Below are 22,462 nucleotides of genomic sequence, written 5' to 3' on the forward strand. Positions count from 1 at the left end.
GTCCTCTCCAGCTCCACGTTTTTATTTCTCTGCACAGACATGATGCTGACCAAAACTATCCTACTATGCATGTTGTCTCATTTTTCTGTAGCACAGCATCAAATATTCTGAGATGCTGTTTATGGCTGCACTCTTGGTGGCCTTAAAAGATCACATGGTTTCTTTGCTAGTCTCCCAAACAAATGACAGGAAGGACAAAATTGTGTGAATGAAAAATAAGGTTACAAAGTGAACATGAGTATAGTGAGTAGCCTCATGGCCTTTCCCCACCACAAAACCAATTGAAAAGAAAAAAAGCTCAGGGGATTATGTGGTTTAGATTTGCCAACAGAAGGCAAAATAAGTAACTGGAAGGACTACGCAGGAACTGCTAATGATTCAGCAGTCTTTCCTCAACAATTTCTTTAGCAGCATGATATAAAAAATAGCCTAATCAAAATAACAAGGCCATCAAGGACTGTCCCATATTCTTTCCGGGGGAAAAAAAAAAAAACGTGCTGATTATCTGCTGCAGAATGATGGATTTTCCCAACACAGCTGTCACAACTGCTATTTTAAATCATTTGTTATGGTTTAAAATGTGTAATCCCCAAGAAATTGATCATTACTGCAGTTCAATGCTGGTTTTTCAGTAACTTAACAATTCTGAGCTTTGCATCAGACTATTAACTAGCAAAAGCCAGCCATAAACTTCTAAACTACTAATGGCTTATTTCTCTATGATGACTTCTGTTTCTTTTAAATAAGGTTTTTACTTTAAACAAAATTTATACTGAAATTTCTGGCATGACAAAAAACAGGTGCACTCTTGTATCCCCTTATTTTCATCTCTTCTTTCTATATGGCCATTACCCAATTTTTGGGTTTTTTTTTTTGTTTGTTTGTTTGTTTGTTCGTTTGTTTTGTCTTCAGTGACTGTGCCTTTCTATTCAGCTCATGATGTCCCAAACATTGGGCTCACTGTCTACTTTCAATTCTCTTCAAATGCTATGCCATCTTCATGGTCCAATTGACATTGTACCTCTTTGATGGAGCTTTTTAGTTATTCTATTGATCATTCACTCAATTAGTATTCATTAAAAGATCTTATCTACCACTATGCTAGGCACTAGAGATACCCAAATGAAAGCAATATATTCTCACACTTCAAGAACTTTTATGTTTTACCTGATTTTATTTATGAAGTGAACCAATAATATAATGATGTGTTTGATATCTAGTCTTTCTTGCCCCAATGTATTTTTCTATCAAAATATCCTGTATTTAATAAATTTCCCCATATGCCTTTCACAACTTTGTCAATATCATTATTTGAGAAGACTAGGTACCACCTAGGGCCATCAGTTGCTTCCTGTTCTACCACTATTCTCCCTTGTGCCTTCCCTCCATCTAGGTTTATCTCTTACATTTGTTAACAGAAATCATAGCAAATAACTAGAAGAAACATACCTAACTTAACAGGCCCAAAGGGAGAAAGGAGTCCCATAAAAAGAAAGTGGAAATATTGAGATGTTTTGTGCCAAAAGTATGGGCTTGGGAAGATGGTGGACAGGTTGGCCAGTTAGAGGTCAGCAAGGCTTTCTCAGGTGATCAGAACACTGAATTTATAAATTCCCCCTTCAGTTATTGAGTTAACTATATTTGATTCTGCATCCCCTGTATATCATTTGAGCTTGCTTTATTATTTTTGAGATATTCTTACAAAGTGGAAGAAATCTAAAATATAGTATAATCTGCTTCCCAAAATAAATTCAAGTAGTATGGTATTTACTCAATACTAATACAAATCATTTTATAAACAAGAAAATGATCATTCTTTTTCTTTTTTTTTTTTTGCTATGTGTATCATGGTTTTCCTGCATTGTATTTGTTTAAAGCAAATTGTATTTGTCTAAAGCAAATTGTGTGTGTGTGTTGTATTGCGTGTCTGTGTTATAATTTAAGATATTGGTTATAAATTAAACATTGTTAAGAGGCATAACAATGTTTAATATGTGAGCTGTATCTTAAATTCAGGGACATGTAACATTTTCTGTTTTTAAGATATATTCAGAGTACTAATATTCATCTTGGAGTCATTGCAGAGCATCAACACAGTAATAAAATATTTTCTTGCGGGGAAGCAGACTAAATAATGGTGCTTATTTAATTATCTAAATTAATTCATTAATAACACAAATCCTTGCCAAATTGAAATCAACACATTGAGGGATTTATGTTCTCTCCTGGGTAATTTCAACTAGTCCTGTGAAAAGAATACATGTTCTTCCTAATTACTGTATTTTGTTGTGCAACCCCAGGAAACACAGTTAGCTGTGACAGCATAAATTTGTCAGGAAAGTGTTTTAAGATCTTATTTATGTTCTGCTCATGGTAGCATATATTAATTCCTTTAACCCTTTTCACAGACTGGATGAGGGAATCTAAGAATTTATGTTAAAAACAAGTTTTTATTTTTTATTCTATTCTCTAATTTTATCAGATTATCCATTGTAAAAACTGTAAATTCATCCAATAAACTTGTGACTTGGAACAATTTATCTTTCCACCTCTCTATCTTCCTCCTCTCAAAACTTAAAAATCCATCCTTACTCACTTTTCCTCCCTCCCATTCCAGACATCTATTCCCTTCATTATAGCTGAAGAACAGCCTCTCCTGGAATTTCTGAGGCTCTGGCCCTTTCCTTCTTCTGCCTTTCCTTTCCATCAATACATACCTGTTCATTGTCATGATTGTAGTTACCTCATCTGACTAATTTAACACATACTAAAACATAAATGAAAATAATCATATGTCTTTATTTCAGCTAATGTCTGAATAATCAGGGAGTTTTGTTGCCTTAACAAAATGGAGGAGAGAACTTGAATGAATTTTATACATTTTTCTGGTTATGGCATGTGGTGAGAAATTTATAAGTAGCTGTTCTCCTGTTGATTATCAAACCATAATTTAATATTTGCTTGATACATTAATAACCAATCTTGAGTATGTTGAATGAATTGGATAATAAGACAATGAGTTGCCTAATATGAAGATGGTATACATCTTGATTCTCAGTGTCAATAGTCTTAAGCCTACAGTCAGGAATGGATATTGTTTAGTCGGCTTTAATTCACTTTGATCACTATGCCTGACTATAGCAACTTTGAGAAACAAAAGTTTATGTTGAGCTCCCAGTTTCAGAGGTTCAGTCTACGGTCAGTTGACTCCATAGCTCTGGGCCAAAGATGAGGCAGAGCATCATGTCAGAAGAGCATGGCAGAGGAAAGTTGCTCAGTTCATGGCAGTCAGGAAGCAGAAAGAGACAGCTGCACTTACCATGGAGAAAATATAAGCCTCAAAGTCTTGCCCCCAGTGATCTACTTCTTTCAGCCACACCTTGCTTCCCGTGTGCCACCACCTAGTACAGTAGTCCTTTCAAAATATAAATCCATTAAATGGATTAATCCACCGATCAGGTTGCAGTTCTTATAATCTAATCATATCACTTTTGAGCATTCTAACACATGAGATTTTTGGGGACACTTTATATCCAAACCATAACAGCTATAAAGCATTTCTATTACATATCATCTTCTGTACACAGCCTATGGACTTCCACAAATGATTTACGTAACCATTTCTTATGATAAGAATGAGATATAAGAATTTTCTTCTTGCTCTTTGACTCTCAAGAATTATTTAATAAGAGGAAATTCTGTCATTTGTGATATCATGGATGAACTTAGAGGATATTATGCTAAGTGAAATGAGCCAGGCACAGAAAAAAATAACAAATGTTTTAACTATGTAAGTAATCTAAAAAGAGGCAAACTAACAGAAACAGAGTAAAATAAGTGCTTGCTAGAAGCAAAGTACAGTGTAAGGATGGGAAAATGATCAAAGAACATGGTGACTTTGGTTAATAAAACTATATTGGATAATTAGATGTATAAATAATTAGAACAAAATTTTTTAAAAGTCAAATACATTGTATACTTAGAATTTTTAAGAGATTTTTTTAAAAAATTGATATAGCATTGTATAGTGTGATAATTCAATAAATGCATACAGTGTGTACTGATAAAATGAGAGTATTTAGTGTTTCCATATCCTTAAACATTTATCATTTCTTTGTGTTGGGAACCTTCAAACTCAATAAAATAGATTTTAAGGCTTATATTTTCCCCACTAAAATAAATATAAGCATGTGAGATGATGCATATGTTAAGTAGTTCGATTTAGCCATTCCACAAGGTAAGCATATATTAAGTCATCTTGTTAATGCACCAGAAATGTACACACTTTTTATTTTCCAATATAAAAAAATATATAAAGGCCATTTTGTGTACTCAAATTCAATCTAAGGGAGCAGCTACTAGTACAGCTCCTGATTCCTATGCATTGCTGATTATTGCTGGTAATAAAAAGAGAACAAAATCCACATTTATAATTTAGGGCTCTTGTTATTTTCCTGTGTGAAATTCTCTACAGCCAATGACAATTGTGATTATTTAACACTCAATGTAGAATTCAAAACCAAACTCCTTTCTTAAACACTGTTAAAACACAGATAATGCTAAGAAATAATGGTTTAACTTCATTTGCCATAGATTGTACATTATAACTGAAAAAAATACTCATCCTAAAAACCAGATATACATGGCCTAATTCAACATCTCACTTAGAAAATTTATGATGTACTGTTATTCAGCTAAGGAGGTCACTAAACAGCTTCCATATAATCAGTGAACCACAAGATGGCACTACTGAACAATTATCTCAAGATAACTTCTAGGTTCTCTATGTAGACATACAAAACCTCTTCAAAACCATTGACAATCACTTGGAGAGAACAGAGTTTGAAAGGAGAAAATAGTAATTTTGCAGTGGAAAAAACCCTGGCAAATATTACCTTAGCTAAATGAAAAAGTTAGCATCACCATTGATCATATCATGATCATAGTAATGCCACACACCCCTCACGTTATGTGAAGAAAGGATATTTTATCTCTGTGATATTTTTTTTCCCAAAATCCATAACCTCAGTCTAATCACAGGAAAACATCAGCCAAACCCAAACTAAGGAACGTTATGAAAAATACTTGACCAGTACTCTTGAAAAGTGTCAGTCATGAAAAATAAGGACTGGAGAAGTTAAGGAGACATGGTTGTTAGTTAGAATATGGGATCGCAGTTTGGGTCCTGAAAAAAGGACATTAGTAGAAAAACCAGGAATATTAGAACAAGCCTAAAATTTAATTAAGGGCATTGTACCCATATTAATTTCTCAGTTTTGACAACTGTACCATGGTCATGAAACATGTTAACTTTAGAAAAATCTGGGTGAAGATATACAGTGTAGAGGTGCTATCTTTGAAACTATTATCTGTTCAAAAATATTTCAAAATAACTTTTAAAGGTCAAAATACAGGGGAACTCTCTCAAATGTTATTTTAATGGCAACAATTTATCTTTAGCTATGGAAGCTTGTATAATGGTTTGGTCTTAAACAATTACATTCCAAGGTCTAGGGTTTTATTCCTCTGTAGTAATAGTATATTTTGAAACCCAACAATGGGATACATTGTCAGACAAAATAATTTTGTACAATTTTCAAATGAAAATCAACTGTATATAGCGAGGGTAGAACCAAGCTGACACTTTTTGTTCTATGGCTATGGATAGCACCTATTAATGACATTCACTTATCCTACTACTGTATAACATAAGTTTAATGGCTATACATTTCAGATTTTAAAACTTTTAAAGTTCACTATCATTTAAATCAAATAAAGTGTGGACTAATATCTTTCTTAATATGCTAAATAATCTGTATTACACAGAATAGTAGTTTGGCCCATAAATAACCTCTTAGAATCAAAGAAGGGGACATTGTCATTCTTTTAAGGGGTCTATGAGAACCAGTTTCCAACATGTTTTATTTGTGCATACAGATATGGGAAATTTTTCAGTAGGAAATATTTGTAGGCATAGTTAGGAAAAAATTCTTTCTAAATCATAATTGCTATTTGAATACATCTATGTGTGTGTACGTTTATAATTTCTCCCAGAGATGTAAATAAATCTGAAGTCTTCAACATATTCAGTAACTTTTATGAACTCCGTTTAATTTAAGTGCTGTTGTAACCCTACAAAATAATCTCATTCTATCTAAATAAGCTGCTGCAATGAAGACAGGTGATAGTGTTCTTTTAGTTCCCTACTTTTGTATGACCTCACCTTAATTTGATTACATCTACAAAGAATCTGTTTTCAAAGATGGTCACAATTTGGGGTTCCAGATCAATTTGAAATTTGGGTGGACACTGTTCAACACAGTCTAGCCCCAAAATCAAATTTTCTGCTAGAGAACTAGAAAATCAGGCATTCTTTTTAAGTTTATCCAAAACTTAAGTTACTCATACTAAAGCTGGACTGAAATTTCTTCTATTACCGTAGCTTCAAATATGTTTACAAGTTAGAACCCAAAATAAGAGCTTTAAATTTAAACAAATATGTTCATTTTTTAAAACTTTGTAATTTTACAACTTGCTCTTCATTCAGGAAAAGAATAAGTTCTTAGAACTCATCATGTTTCCAATAAGAAAGAATCTTCTAGAACTAGTTTATTTCATAAACTTTTTGGTTTATATAATTCAGGACATATTAAACAGTTTAGGCTATTAAATTAATTATAAGTTGTTTTTATTAGTGATCCTTATTGAGAAATTTATGTATGTAAAGAAATGTCTATATGTATGATTGCACAAATTATGTGACTCTGCATTGTGTATAACCAGAGAAATGAAAAGTTGTGCTCCTTTTGTGTACAATGAGTCAAAATGCATTCTGCTGTCATGCATAATTAGAACAAATAATTATAAAAAAGAAATGTCCACCTCCTTTCCCACCATCTTCTAATGAAAATTTGTATTTTTCATCCAGATGCTTAGGTGTCATACAAATCTAGACTAAATACATTAACTAAGCAATATGTTTAAAGGATCAATTAATGTTCACACTTAGTACAAATATATAAAAAGCAAAACTACTCCATAAACTTTCTTAATTATTTGGAGTGAAATGGTTGGGATTTCTTTAAAGTGTTGATAACTTAATATTTCTTTTTTATATATTTACTTTATATTTCATCTATATGTCATATTTTATATTTCATTATATGCTCTGTTTTTGACTTCATGTAATTTGTATAGTATTTTTTTTTAGTTTGGTTGCTTCTTGATAGCTACATAGTTAACATTTGACGTTTGTCACTATCCTGTGTTTCAGGGACTCCATGAAAAGACTGGTGCATTTACAGCTGTTAAAGTGATGAATGCGCGTAAGGTAATATTATACTCTCTCTGTGTTCTGTTCCATTAATGGATAGTGTTCTTGGGATAAACATCTCAGAAAATATTTTGTTTTAAAATCGTTGTTTTATGTAATTATTGTTATCTTAATCTGGATCTATTATACTTGTCACTTAATACTATTTATACACATTAGTATACTGTACTTATTGGTTCACTATATTCCCACATTTGTGTTGATGGGCTGGGATTGTGGCTCATTGGTAGAGCGCTTGCCTAGCATGTGCGAGGCTCTGGGTTCAATCCTCAGCACCACATAAAAATAAATAAATAAAATAAAGGTATTGTATCCAAGTACAACTAAAAAAACAAATATTTTTTTAAAAAGAGAAAATCTGAGTTGAAAAAACATACCGATTCACAGAACTGTTGTCAATATCATAGATTTTTTTTCCAATTTGTTTAGGAAGTGAGGCTGCAACTATTTAGAGACTTGTGTGCTTTTCGTTGGAAAAATATGAAACGTTGGAAACCAATCTGAGTTTCAATGGATTTTGAGGTTTTGTGGATTCATTTTGCTCTGCAAATCATGGCTTCAAAATTATCAACCTCGGTCTTTTTTGAATGAGAATCTAGAAAATATTTATTTTCTTGTTTTGGCTTGAGACACCTGGACCCACTTCTAATCTATGTTTCGGATACTCGGATTTTTGAAATATTTAAAAATCGTGTTTAGCCGATAGATGATTGGTGTTAATTACCTGTGTTTATAAATGGAAAATAGTACTTTACTATTATTTAACTATAATTTTCCCATTAATATGGCAGTTACATCTATTACCATGAATGTTGTGCCAAGTTTCTATATATAATAAGAAAGAACTATTAGTGAGACTCGAGAGGAATAATATTATCTTACTATTTAATTTAGTCCTAAAGGAGTACAAAATACTTAAGCATAAATCATTTTCAGAATGGACCAGTAGGTTTAATAACATTTTGTTCTTGGTTTTGCAGACTCCTTTACCTGAAATAGGAAGGAGGGTGAGAGTGAATAAATATCAAAAGTCTGTTGGATGGAGATACAGCGTGAGTATTAAAAGTGCTCATTAGCCCAGCAGTCCTTCCTTTAATTTTCAACTTTAAACTCATCAATTTGAATTGTCATTATTTCTATAAGGCTGCCCCTGAAGTTTTCTTGCCTAGAAGTGATAATATATTTATATCTTGTAACATGTTCACATAGATTCAGTCATCATATTTGAACACTAGCATTTGTCAAAGAGCGGGGCCTAGAAGAAATGGTCATCTGAACAGGAAAGTGTTGGCTGCCGAGGAAGGATGTTAAGTACATCTACAGAATATGGAGGCTTCCCACTGGGTGGTAACAAAAGAGGTATTGATGGGACCAAGAGCAAATTTTGCCTAAAACTGGCCTTGGAAATGTCTTTTGCACACCTTGTGCATGTGGTCTAGACTAAATAGCTTCTCTCCCATATGACTCTAACAAACATTGACATTATATATGAGCCAAATGATGGTTTTCCCCTTTTTAAAAAATATTGTTATTTGTAGATAGACACAATACCTTTATTTTATTTATTTATTTTTATGTGATGCAGAGGATTGAACCCAGTGCCTCACACGTGCTAGGCAAGTGCTCTGCCACTGAGCCATAACCCCAGCTCAGCTTCCCATTTTTATTTTAAGAGCAATAGCAGACAGAACACCGACAGGTTACCCTGACTAAAAGCCTTCAAACATCTGGCAGCTGCACTTGAACACATGGAGGATTGTGAAGATGTATTTTACTTGTAACTTTTTGAGATATCTCTCATCCTAACTGGCTCAAAAATAAGCTCAGGCAAATAAAATTATCTTTTCAATAGATGTTGGTATTATATGGACCTAAAAGCAGAATTCCCACTCTTATCAATAAAATTCATTGCTATTTTCTGACATTTCTCCCCCATTCAACATAAGAGATTTAGATATTTCCAGCCTTTTGTGCCTTAATAAATATACTACCAGCACATTAAAAATAACATTTTCTATCAATACCATCATATTTGGGATCTTTCTATTATATTAGAAAAGTATTGCTAAACAGATTCATGATTTATCTTTTAAGTACTGGTCCCCCTTTATTTATATAATTTATCTTGAGAGATAAGGCATATCCAAAGGAAACAGTTATAACAGTCTTTAGAAGATCAAGAGGTCACAAAACATATGGTATGAAAAATATAATTGTTTGACAGATTCTGATTTCATCAAACACTTATGTTAATAAAATTCTTTAAAGATCTTACCCCCAAACTTTTCTGGTATTTTTCCATAGTAAAACGGATTTTGATTCTAGAATTTGGTGAAATTACAAAGGAAGTTCTGGCATATTTTAACTGACTCTTCTTGACAAAAAGAAGGGTATTCAGGTCAGCCTCAGATCAACTGGCCTTCAGCCAGGAAATGCTGTAGCATCATATTACAGGCGATGTGTAAGAGTTTCAAATTACCCACTTGGCCTGATGGATATAATGTACTTATGTGTTTCTCACAAGCTCAACTTCCTGTTAATTGAGAGTGGCAAATACACTAATGCTTTCCAAACATATCTGATCTACATTTATTTGTTTTGGGGGAGTTTACATTTAAATAGGAGTTTACATTTAAACCTACTCTTGGTATTTTTTTTTCTTTTTTCTCCTAGTCAAGGACTTTGATTTTCTGATTATTTAGTAAGAAAATTCACTGCTAGCTAATCAGCCATTTAGCATCTTCAAAACACCTTTATTCCTTTGGGTCAGAAAGTATGTGACTTGCTCACACATCTTGTAGATGTCAGGGGTTCATGGAAATAGCAATAATGTGGAAATTTAGAAAAAAGTTCAAACCCAAAGTCTACCACCAATGAGACAAAAAGTACTTGGAAGAGTGGTCTTTTTATGTCTCTAGACCTCAGGTTTCTAATAGGTAAAGTAACTCCACAAAAACTCCTTCCCTGCTAAGAGTTCAGCTATTCTCCTATTCTTGCTAGGTGATATTAGCTTTGTAACAAAGAAAGAAAAGCAATCTCCTTGACATTAAAAAACCAAACAAGACTCCGTCTTGCCTCTGCTTCTTTTTAAGTTGTTATTTGTATTCCTAGCTTCACTCCAGCATCTCATTCCTATTTATTATAGTATTATGAGTTCATATTCCTCTTGGTAGAATCTTAATATTATAAGCTGAGAGTACATACAAAATGGCTAGTCTCTTTGGGTTATTTCTATATGGTACCAGATATTGTTACCATTTCAAAGGAGGGCTACATCACAGAGATTCATGGAAGTCTAAGAGCCTTCCAGAAATGACAGAAATGAAAGCCACAGGATTAACTTTTACCTTTGTAGAAAACAGATTAAAGGAATTTGAAGGGGATTTATTAATTCATTTGCAAAGTTAGGATGAGACTCAAGCCTGTACTTCTATGTAATTCCTCATGCTATAAATGGGTAGTTTTATTCATTTATGCCTTCATTTTGCAATAAATAGAAAGAACCTTTCACCTTTCACTGGGGGAGTTCCAACTGTACAAATGAGGCTCCATCCCCTTCCCCAATAAGACAAATAGGTACCTAAATTTATTTTCTAAAAGTTGAATGTTTATGGATAAATTCACTGAAAAATCCTAGGAAAATGCCAAATAATGCTCTGCAGCTTCCAGCTATTTCTCTCAGATTTTTAAATGATACAGAAAACTATAGACATTTAGGAGGAGAAAAGCTAATTTACAAGCAAAAAAATTGATTCAACTTGGTGACACTATGAAGCCTAGTGCATTTCCTTATATTTATTTCACGAGTATATTTAAAACTAAACATTAAAAGTAATTGCCCATTTTACTGCTGGGTTTTAGAGAATAAGCTAAGAAGAAAACTGATTACTGAATAGATATATTCAGTTACCTATTCAATTCAGCTAAGAGACTTCTTTCCTCAAGTCATTAAGTCAGGGTAGTTGATAAAAATGCTAGGAAGAAGTAAAAATAATTGTCAGTTAACCCCTTAATTGTTTTTTACATCAGTTGTCCCTGTCTTGGTTCATTGCCCACCAGAAGCCAAAAATATCTTTTTTTTCACTGAAATTCAGAAAAGGAAATCTTTGTATTTTTATTTAGAATCTCTATTTTTTACTTTATAATCTACAAAATATTTCATTTTTGACAACAAAAATATTTCTAAAATGTTTATATAAATGAAACATTTCTAGATACAATGGAAGAGTCATTTTATTTTCAATCAAATATAATCTAGAGATAGTAGGCATTCAAAGGAGCCCAGTGGTGAATCTATTTTTCAAGTGCAGAATTCCTTCCTGAGTCATCTAACATCGTCTTCCAATTTGTTGTTCACTGTCTTGTATTAATCATTGTCAATTTCATTCCTACATATGAATCTTACTCCCTGTGATTGCTTAAGTTAGAACCATACTACTTAAATGCACAAATCAACAATATGTTCATTATAAATTTCTAGCAATCTAAGATAACTTTTTTGTAATATAAAATTTTCATTTTCTGCATGCATCTCACCTATATATATGAAAGTATAGTAATTTTCAATTTATTAAAAGTGAGGATTTTTTTCCTAGATTGGCAAGAAATAAGGGTTACAGAAGAATTATCAAACTACTTGGTTGACATGGTACATGCATACATAGATGAACTTAGGGAGAGACAATTGCTTCTTATTTTATTTCACTATAACAAATGTACTGGGAATGGAGAGTGCTAATGTTTGTAGATTAAGGAAAAAAGTAGACAGAATTTCTCAGTTCTGATAGAACTCTAATTCAACCAAGAGGTCAAGTAATACAAGATATTTTGTAATAATAGCTTGTATTTATTCATTTTTATTCTGAATATCTCAAAGAACTTCACATATTTTATCCCATTTGGCCCCACTAACTTGTCATTCCATGGAAATAGGAAATGGTCACCATCTTCCTTTAAAAAAAAAAAAGGAAAATGAACCTTGGAGAGATTTAAGTGAGAATTTCCTACTCTCAAATCAGTGCTAAATCCTAAGAGTCCTAATGCCCATGGTAGGTGCTCTTTTCTCACTGATGCCATACTGTCTTATGCTATAGCTGTCTTGTGAAAGTATGTGTTCTACTTGAGTGATCTCATCCAGTCAGAAGGCTTCAATTATCGCTATACAGATCATTCTTAAAGGCAATACCTGTAAGCCTGATCCCAGCAACTGAGCATTAGACCTATATGTCTGTTCTATGCAGTCTTATGCAGCCATAAAAAGAAACAGAATTTGCTTATTGATATAGATAAATGTGTTTTACATATTCATAAAATGTTTGAATTGAAAAAATAGAATAATATTAACTTGTTTAGATTTAAAATAAATATCATGTATAATATATAAATATAAACATGTGTCTTTTCATCATATCTTTATCCAGTCATTCCTCTATTGTATCAGCATATACAACTCTCTGAAAGAATTTATACTATAAACTGCTAAAATGATTGGGGGAAAGATTTAGTGAGAATAGACCACTTGTACATCTTGCTCCGTATACATGTACCACCACTGTGATTAGGAAAATAAAGTATTTTAAACATTTTAAAAAGATTGGTAGAGAAAAAAAACAGTGCCTCTAAAATGTAATAAATTACAGACTAATAAATACAGTGTGATACTAGATATCCACATACAAAAGAATTAAGATGGGCCCTACTTTATAAAAAAAAAATTACTCGAAGTAGATTAGATACCTAAATGTGAGAGCTAAAGTAGTAAAATGCTTAGAAGAGAACACAAGAGTAAATCTTTGTGACCTTTGGTTTGGCAATAGATCTTTAGATATGACACCAAAAGTACAAGCAACAAAATAAGAAACCATCAATTTGGAATTCATAAAAATTAATTTTTGTGGCTCAATGTATAGTATCAAGAAAGTTTAAGGAAACTTAGAGAATGGGAGAAATATTTGCAAATTGTATATTTGATAAAGTACTTGTGTCTACAATATATGAAGAGCCCTTAAAAATTTAATGTTGAAAAGAAAACCCAACTTTTAAAAAAGGCAGAGAATTTTTATAGACATTTCTCAAAGAACATATACAATGGATAATAAGCACATGAAAATATTTTCAAGGGCTGGGGATGTGGCTCAAGCGGTATCGCGCTTGCCTGGCATGCGTGCGGCCCAGGTTCGATCCTCAGCACCACATACAAACAAAGATGTTGTGTCTGCCAAAAACTAAAAAATAAATATTAAAATTAAAAAATATATATTTTCAATATCATTAGCCATCAGGTTATAATATATCAAAACCACAATGACATACCATGGTCCACCCACTAGAGTGGTTATAATAAAAAAAGAGAAAATAACAAGTGTTGGTAAAGGTATGGAGAAATTGGAACCCCCTTTATATGTTGCTGTTGGGAATTTAAAATGGTACGGCCACTATGGAAAATAGTTTGGAATTTCTTCAAATATTCAACAAAGTTATCATTTGATTGAGGAATTTCACTCCCTAGATATATACCCAAGAGAAATGAAAACATCTATTGACACAAAAACTTGACATAAATCTCATAGAAGCATTAATCACAATGCCAAAAAGGTATAAATTTAACCCAAATGTCTAGCAATTAATGAATGATAAACCCATAGGAATGGAATACTAATACCTGGTACAACACGGACAAACTTTATAAAAAGCCTAGTCATAAAAGACCACATATTATATGGTTTCATTTATATGAAATATCCAGTATATAAACAGAAAGTAGATTGGTGGTTGATTAGAACTAAGGTATGTGTTGGGTAGAATTTGGGGGTGATACCTAAAATGTATGTAATTTCAGTGTGATAAAAATGTTCTAAAATTGAGTGTGATGATTGTACAACTCTGTAAATATACTAAAAATCACAGAATTTTATACTTTAAATGAGTAAACAGTAGGGCGCATGAATTGTATCTCAATAAAACTATTTAAAAAGAAACTAAAATGGTATCATTCCATTCAATGAAAACTTTATATAATGGTCAGTGCTGATGGGCCATGGAACACTGAGAACTGCTGAATTGATAAGAGATCATGGACTTACCCTTTTTCTCTCAAATTTCAAGTTAACCAGATATCTCCATTCACTGATAATTCTAGCTGAGATTTTATTATGTAGGATAAATTGGTTGCATAGGATTTTCGATTGTGAATCTCCTATAGAGATCAATAGTCATTGGATTGCATAGCTTTGAAGCTTAGTTGACTCTTTTTATTCTATAGGATGAGGAAGAGGATCTCAGGACTGAACTCAACCTTCTGAGGAAGTACTCTTTCCACAAAAACATTGTGTCTTTCTATGGTGCATTTTTCAAACTGAGTCCTCCTGGTCACAGGCACCAACTTTGGGTATGTTTTTAATTACCCTGATCTTATTCAATAAGAAAAGTTTTACTCAAGGATATACATTTTCATAAGCTAAAATGTTACTTCTGGGAACCTACTTGGAAAAGCTAAGCAGTCAACTACTCAAGGTAGTATGGCAAAATATACTCTGATGAATGGAGATGGGCATGATAAAGTATGGGAAAATAACTTCTGTGACTGGCAAGAGCTAATTCAGAAGGGTGAGGGAGGACTTGAATGAACACTGGAAATATCTAACAAATATTTTGAAATGCAGCTTGACTGCTTTTAACTTTAAATAATTTCCATTGTGCTGTTGAAGCTTCCTAATGAATTATAATATAGTTAATGGATAAGGATCATTTCTCACTAGCAGTCAACAAGAGCATGAAGAGTGCATTTTAAATGTTTGCAAAATATATGTATACTTGAGTAAATTACTTCCTAGAAATTCTTTTCTAAGGGTTAGATGACTTCTCCTCTTCTTAGCCATGGCTGGGGTATCACAAATTCTGGATTAATGAAATATAAATTCTAGAGGCTAATTACACCATATGTTAACTAGGCCACAGCTACCAGAATATGTATTCTATTTATACCTATTTCTACTGTATTATAAAGAAAATGAGCTTTCAATGATGTCTTTATTAAAAATGGAATATTTAGAACATAATTGGAGTCATTGTATACATGAGCTCTATACTTTCTACATTTTCATTTACACTCCTAGTCAGTAATTGCATTTGTTTGTTTGAAAATAGTGACTTAAACTTTTCAGGATCTTCAAGTGTCAATGGATGATTCTATTGTATTCTATATAATGAACTTGAGGAGTAGGACAGTGAATACTATAAATTTTCAGCTGGGGGTTGAATTGAAACAGAGGTTCTCAAACCTTAGCATGCATCAGAATCTTCTGGTCAGCCATAAAAAACACAGAATGCTGGAGGACACTCACAGGGTTTCTGATTCTGTAGGTTAGGGATGTGTGTAAAATTTGTACTTTCTAATAAGTTTATAGATGATGTTAATGTTGCTGCTGAGCGCCACACTCTGAGAATCACCAAATTTAGAGATCTTCAATTTAACTCTATTTTCTTCCAAATGTCCAGTTAACTCAAATCTTGTATTTGCTGACAATTCTCATAGACATTTTAGTAAATTTTAGTCACAGCTTACTGGTTACTTTTTTGCATATACCATTTGTCCTTTCATATATTTTTCTGTATAAAATTTTTCCTCTTGACAATATGGCAAACTATGAGAAATGTTGTAGTCTCCTTATTGGATATGCATTACTAGTACTCAGTTCATTCAGTCATTCAATATACATTCATTGAAAAATCACCTATTTGCCAGACATTCTACTAGATACTGGGGATACAATGGTAAGCTGAATAGACATGACCCTGGACAACTGTAGCTTGCAGTCTACTTGCAAAGACCAATGTCAATCATACATTCACAAAAATAAATGTCTACTTAGAAGGAATATAACATGATTATATTTGGGTGGAAAACAAAGGAACTTAAATTAAGCTGAGGAAAGAGGAACTTTTCCTTGAGGAAATAAAAGCTTGAACTGCTATCTGAAAGATGAGAAAGCATTTAATGCATAAATTATTTGTGGAAGTAAGAGTTTTTATGGGATCACTAACACTTTATAACCCATGTAAATCAGAAAATAAGTAAATAGATAATTGCCATTTATAAAGTATATGAGCCAAGCACTGTGCTTACAAGGCTGGAAAATGATTGTGAATATCTCACATTCCTCTAATAATTGAGATATTCTCACATAATATTAGAAAGATCTTTAGGGTCTAAGGTGAACAACTTTAATTAAGATCTGTCATAGTTCAAAATGATCCCCTTTTCTTTTATTACCATTCTGTATATGTTGTACCCACATAAAAATCAACTTTTTTTAGTTTATCTGCATTGTTGATTTCATTTGGCTATCCCTCTCCTCTTTTGAAGAGCACATATTCAGTTCAAAGACATTCAGGTCAAAGACATACAGTGGTAAACAACTATAACATTAATGTTTCCAAAGGCAATAAGGCAGATTGTTTTGAATATTCAGGGTTTTATTATTATCCTTTTGCTTTTGTTCATTTATAGTGACAAATTGCCTATAGATTAAAAAAAGACATTTTTGCTGCTTTGATAAAATAGTTTTAACATAGGCAGTGATGTATAAACCTGCACTTAAAAGAAAAGTTTGGTAGGTTCATTATAATAGTCGTATTCTCCTTCATATTGGTCTCTCCTCTAGTTAGCCAATATTATTAAATGTAGTTTATTGGTTGGATACTCAATTCATTGGTCACCAAAATAAATTTCCTGAGAAATTGTGTGTATTAATAGAAAAAAATCAGAATTAATATTTTCAAAGATGTTAGTCTTATTTCCTTGGCAGGAATTGCATTTGGAAGAAATTATCCTACAGGAATTCAATAGAAAAATTTCCCCTTTAAGTTATAGCTGCCTGTATCTTGGAGAAAATAAACTGGAATTTGAAAACATAAATAAAACAATGACAACTAAACTTAGTCTTGATATGGAAATGTAAATTCTTTTGACCCTCCACATCTTACTTCACTTCAAACCAAACAGTTATCTCTATTATCCTTTCCACTTAAGATTCACCTAAGTTTGTCCCGTTCACAAGCTTATTTCCAAGGCCATTATTCATTCTGTTTTCCATAAACCTAATGTTCTTTTTCTAAGCATTTCCAAACATTACCTATGATTCAAGTATTATTTTAAATCCCTCCTCCTGGTTAAATATCTCTGAGACAATAACTAGTTTCTCTCCCTCCACAAATTCTTTCTAATTCCACTAGTCTTTGGAGTTTTCCACCTGACAACTGAGCCAGGTTTGCAGTGCCTTAATCTCTAAACATTACATACAGATACAAGCTATATGTACTGGGAATTCTTAAGATATTTTCACAGAATTACTTTTTAATTCTTTATACTTTCTTAACTTCCCCACAGATGGTGATGGAGTTATGTGCAGCAGGCTCAGTCACTGATGTAGTGAGGATGACAAAAAATCAGAGTTTAAAAGAAGATTGGATTGCTTATATCTGCAGAGAAATCCTTCAGGTATGCCTTCATATAATCATTTTTCTTGATCTTGAAAGAACTTGAGAAAAATATGCAGATGTACCTTATACCTCCTATCTGATTGTTTAAGACTGTTTAACTTAACTTATGGATCAGGGAACCTAAGAAGACCAGAAAACTTTGGAGAAAGCAAACGTTGAGATAATGTCCCTCAACTTTAAGGTACATCACAAAATGGGTTAACAATTCTTTGCAAATCATGGCCTTTAATAGTTTTTTCAGATTCATACTACTGTGTTAAATTATCAGGGAAATGACCACTGGGATTATATATTATGTTGATTTTAGAGCTATTTCTAAAAAGCCATAGCACTATCATCATAGATTAAGATGAAGGTGAGTCAGAAGTCACTGATCTACAGAAAATCTGCACCCATCTTTTTCCAGACAGATATCATTTTTGAATACTGCCCCACATTTCTTTTCTTTATTTCTAATACACAGTTGGATAAAGGCAACAATATTCTTGGTCTACCAGTCTCATTTTTTAGTGTGTGACTTAAGTGTTTAGGGTCAGAGAAGAAGATGTGACTGGAACCAAATAGTACCACTCTACATTGTTTGAATATACTTTCTGGGATTTTGGTTGGATTCACTTGTGATGTTAGTGTAAATGGTTATGAGTGCAAACTCTTGACTGAGTTGTAATTCCATCTCACCTACGTTAGCCGTGTGATCTTAAGTCAATTACATAATTTCTCCAAGTCTCTTTCCTTGTGTGTAGTATAGGGTGATATTGGCACCATCCTCAAATGGTTGCTTTAAGGATTTAACAATTTACTCCGTTTAAAGTACTTTGCAAAATGTCTGGCAAAGAATAAGGGCTCAATAATTTTTCACTGTTTTTATTTTTACTTCTATTATTACCTCCCAGTTAGCATCTGAAGCAGTCTCACTGCAGCCTAATACTGCATACCATATCATGGTTTAGCCAGGTCACGGGTTAGTTTTAGTGGTGAGTGGGTTGAAGCCAGCACGGTAAGCCAACACAAATTGCAAATGCTTTAAAATGAATTTCCATATTACCTCAAATTCTCAGCCTACAAGGCTGACTTGAAAATATTTTGGACTAAACAAATGGTTGGATGAGGAATAGAGCAAAACTATGGCTGAGCTCTGATAAAGTTAGTATGTCCAGGTCTTTACTGTTATGGTTAGTTGGAAATATGGAGGTTAGAAAGGAAGGTAAAGTGACCCAATGTATACAAACATTACTTCTTGGTGTTCTTTTTCTTTCATGGGTGTCCTGATTTATTTTCCTTTCCTTATAGCCAAAAGTAGAATTTCTGGGAATTGGTTGTATTAATTCCAGCGTAAAGAAAGAATTTTGCCTGACACATCAACTCTGGGCCATTTTTCTTACCAAAAATTTTCTCCAAAATACTAATAATAGTACCAGAAAAGAGTAAAATATATACTAATGTGACTTTCTTTTTAACACATATGCATACAGGGCTTGGCTCACCTTCATGCACACCGAGTAATTCACCGGGACATCAAAGGTCAGAATGTGCTACTGACTCATAATGCTGAAGTAAAACTGGGTAAGTTTCTTCTTGCAATATTTAAGGTGAGGGTCAAAACATTTTATGAAGAAAATTCCTTTAGGTTAACTGTGCTCTTTATCACTAACAATATCCTCTACTTAGTTGAGCTGAGATTCCCCTGCTTAGAAAAATCAATCAAATTTTAAAATTTTGTTTGGAAGGAAAGGTGGGGGAAAAGAAAAAGGATGTTACCAACCACTTCTTTGAACTAATGTTGATTAAAATATCTTAAATTATAATGGGGATTACTTTTTGGTCAATGTTTTACCATCTATTAGAGATACCTATTATATTCATTTCAACAATTAAATGGAGGATTTACCATGTGTGAATTTCTGTGTCATTGGCAGGAATTTCAAAAATTACACATCTCAGAGCCATGTTTTCTCAAGAATACCAAAGAATTTTTAAATTACTTAAGCATGAGTTGTTTCTTTGCATTTTCCCTCAATTATTTAAAGAAAATATGTCATTTGGAAGTGAAGCTCTAATAATATCCAAATCAAATTCAGAATTAGAAATCAAAGGACAGAAAGTCCCTAGCTTATTATTTTAGGAATTAGAATGACATAATTCATTTGAAAAAAAAATATATATATATATATAGTCTCACAGGTAATAGGGAACAACAATATATTATACCTTTTAATATTTAAAAAAACACTGATGGTTGGTTTTTCAATAATACCACATAAATTAAGTCAGTACTACATAATGGCAGATAACCCCATTAATTCATTGATATAAAACATAAGTATTGTGTTTTTTAATTATATCAACTCTTTTTTATCATGTGTCTTAATATGACCTTAACATATTTTCCATTTTCTTGCTAAACAAATAGAATCTGCATAGAGACTTTGGTAATTCATTGAAAACAGTTTTTAAATGGATTTTGTGGAAAAGTATGAAGTAATAATTGTTCTTGAAATAAGTGAAAGTAGTTTCCAGAAAATGTATCATTCTTTTTCTACTTAAAAGTTACAAAGCTAGAAGCACAATTTTAAGAAACTGCATTAAAGCACATAAGAGGCATTATAGATTTCAAGTTCAATCGTGCAGGATGTATAAACCACCATAAGGCTAAGCATTATGTTCATGAGTACAGCAACACTTCCCTAAGCTTGGGTCAAGTTGCTTGCCAATCCAACCATTTACAACACAGAAGAGAAATTGTTAAGTGAAAAAAAAATCACTAAAATATTGGTTCACTCTGGTGGAGTGCTGGATTCAAATTTAATCAGGCTTATTACACACATAATTCTCTCACAACTTGTTTTAGATTTCTCAGATCCTCACATATTTTTTAAAACAACATCTTATGAGAAGTTTCCAGAAGGCAAACCTAATGATAGGCAAAGGAAGTGATGGAAATGAAAGAGACACAAAAATAAGTATATTGTGGTTGCAATTGATCAATAATCTTCACATTTCAAGCCTTAATGTTATTAAGGAAAAGGTTAAACTATGACATTGTTGAGGTTTCTACTATACCCTTCATCTTAATTTTAACTTTCTCATTCTATTTTCCCCTATTCTTCTATTCATCACTCTTTCTTCTAATCTTTTCTCTTTTGATTTTCTCCCCTGGAATGTACACCATGTATATCAGCTTATGGCTATCACAGGTTATTTCTTTGCCATTAAAGTTGGCCATTAAGGATAGTGGAAATGCTAAGCTCCAAGTTAAACTAGTTCTTTAAAAATTATAGATAATGAGATTTTGCAGCACCCAATGGTGGTCTTCACAATATGAACGTGTGTGTTCGTGTTCTTGTTAGACCTTTCTTAAACTGTCTTGAACTATCAGGGTTTTTCTTTTCCTTTTTCTTTTCTTTCTCTAAATTCTTCAAGCTGTTTTTCAGTCAGTTTTGTTCACCATCATCTAGATTCCTGGAAACCATTCTAAATTAGAAAATCTACTTCATTTTTCATCCCTGTCTTATTTTTTCTGGAATACATAACCCTGGTCTACTTCAGCCTATTTTCTGTCTGTTTCTGAGGATACCATACTAAATATTTTCTTCTAATGTATCCCACAGATGAATAGGAGACTAAACTTTCATAGCCTAAGTTAAGATATATGTACCACAGTAAATATTTGCATCTGATTCAGAAAATTTGTGTAAGCATTTAAACTAAATTCCAGAAAAAAACTCAATTTTCTTTATCATTGACATTAGGACTTCCTAATGTTATGAGTGAGAGCTTCCTAAGCAACTACTAATATGTTTAACATTTCTTAGATGATGCTTATACTGTTATTCTTCCTCTAGCTTGGTGGCAGGTCCAAATACTACATATGTTATCACTTCAGAGGTTCAGAGTGTACCAGTGGAACTTTATTTTTAATATTCATGGTAAACATACAGCCAAACCTACTGTAGATTTATAATAGCACTATTGAGTCTCATTCCAACATAAATAGCAGCAAAAGCTTACTTCCCAGTATTCCTGGAGTAGAATTCATGGTAAAGTTTTCAGAGCTGGAATGAAAATCTGTTACCCATTGTGGCTTTTGTATTGGCTTTCCAAGTTAAAGCAATAACTTATTGAGCTTTTTGTTCCTGATTAATTATTTTGACATATGCTGAATTTTGCAGTGGATTTTGGAGTGAGTGCCCAGGTGAGCAGAACTAATGGACGAAGAAATAGCTTCATTGGGACACCATACTGGATGGCACCTGAAGTGATTAACTGTGATGAGGACCCAAGACGCTCCTATGATTACAGAGTGAGTATAAGGATTCAGATATTGGGAATCAAAATTTGGAAAGGATTTTTGATGAACATTTAATGATAAAATATTATAGGAAAAAGCAGGCAGCTCCTCCCTTCATATTAACTTTAAGAGGAAAAACTAGCCTCTATTTCTCTATGTGGTTTGATAGTATATGTGAAAATAATATTTTCTATGAATGTAGAAAAAGTAGACAATTGGGAGTTATTCAAATTTGAGGGGGAATCTAGTTCATGTTGCTTGCAACTACTTGGTTAAAAAATATTATATTATGTGGCTTTATATGGAACTTTAACATCCAGGGACAGAGGATATTTTAAACT

General features: G+C 32.6%; 1 protein-coding gene across 1 annotated transcript in view; it reads left to right on the top strand.

Moving 5' to 3' along the window:
* Positions 1–22,462, top strand: part of Nrk (Nik related kinase) — a 132,887-nt gene that overhangs the window by 60,057 nt on the left and 50,368 nt on the right. Inside the window, exons 3-8 of the mRNA XM_027933308.2 lie at positions 7,274–7,330; positions 8,314–8,385; positions 14,595–14,720; positions 17,721–17,831; positions 19,306–19,396; positions 22,003–22,133. Of these exons, the coding sequence (XP_027789109.2) occupies positions 7,274–7,330; positions 8,314–8,385; positions 14,595–14,720; positions 17,721–17,831; positions 19,306–19,396; positions 22,003–22,133 (588 nt within the window). The remainder of the gene's footprint in view (positions 1–7,273; positions 7,331–8,313; positions 8,386–14,594; positions 14,721–17,720; positions 17,832–19,305; positions 19,397–22,002; positions 22,134–22,462) is intronic.

Source organism: Marmota flaviventris, chromosome X (assembly GCF_047511675.1).
Source record: "Marmota flaviventris isolate mMarFla1 chromosome X, mMarFla1.hap1, whole genome shotgun sequence".
Classification (NCBI taxonomy): Eukaryota; Metazoa; Chordata; class Mammalia; order Rodentia; family Sciuridae; genus Marmota; species Marmota flaviventris.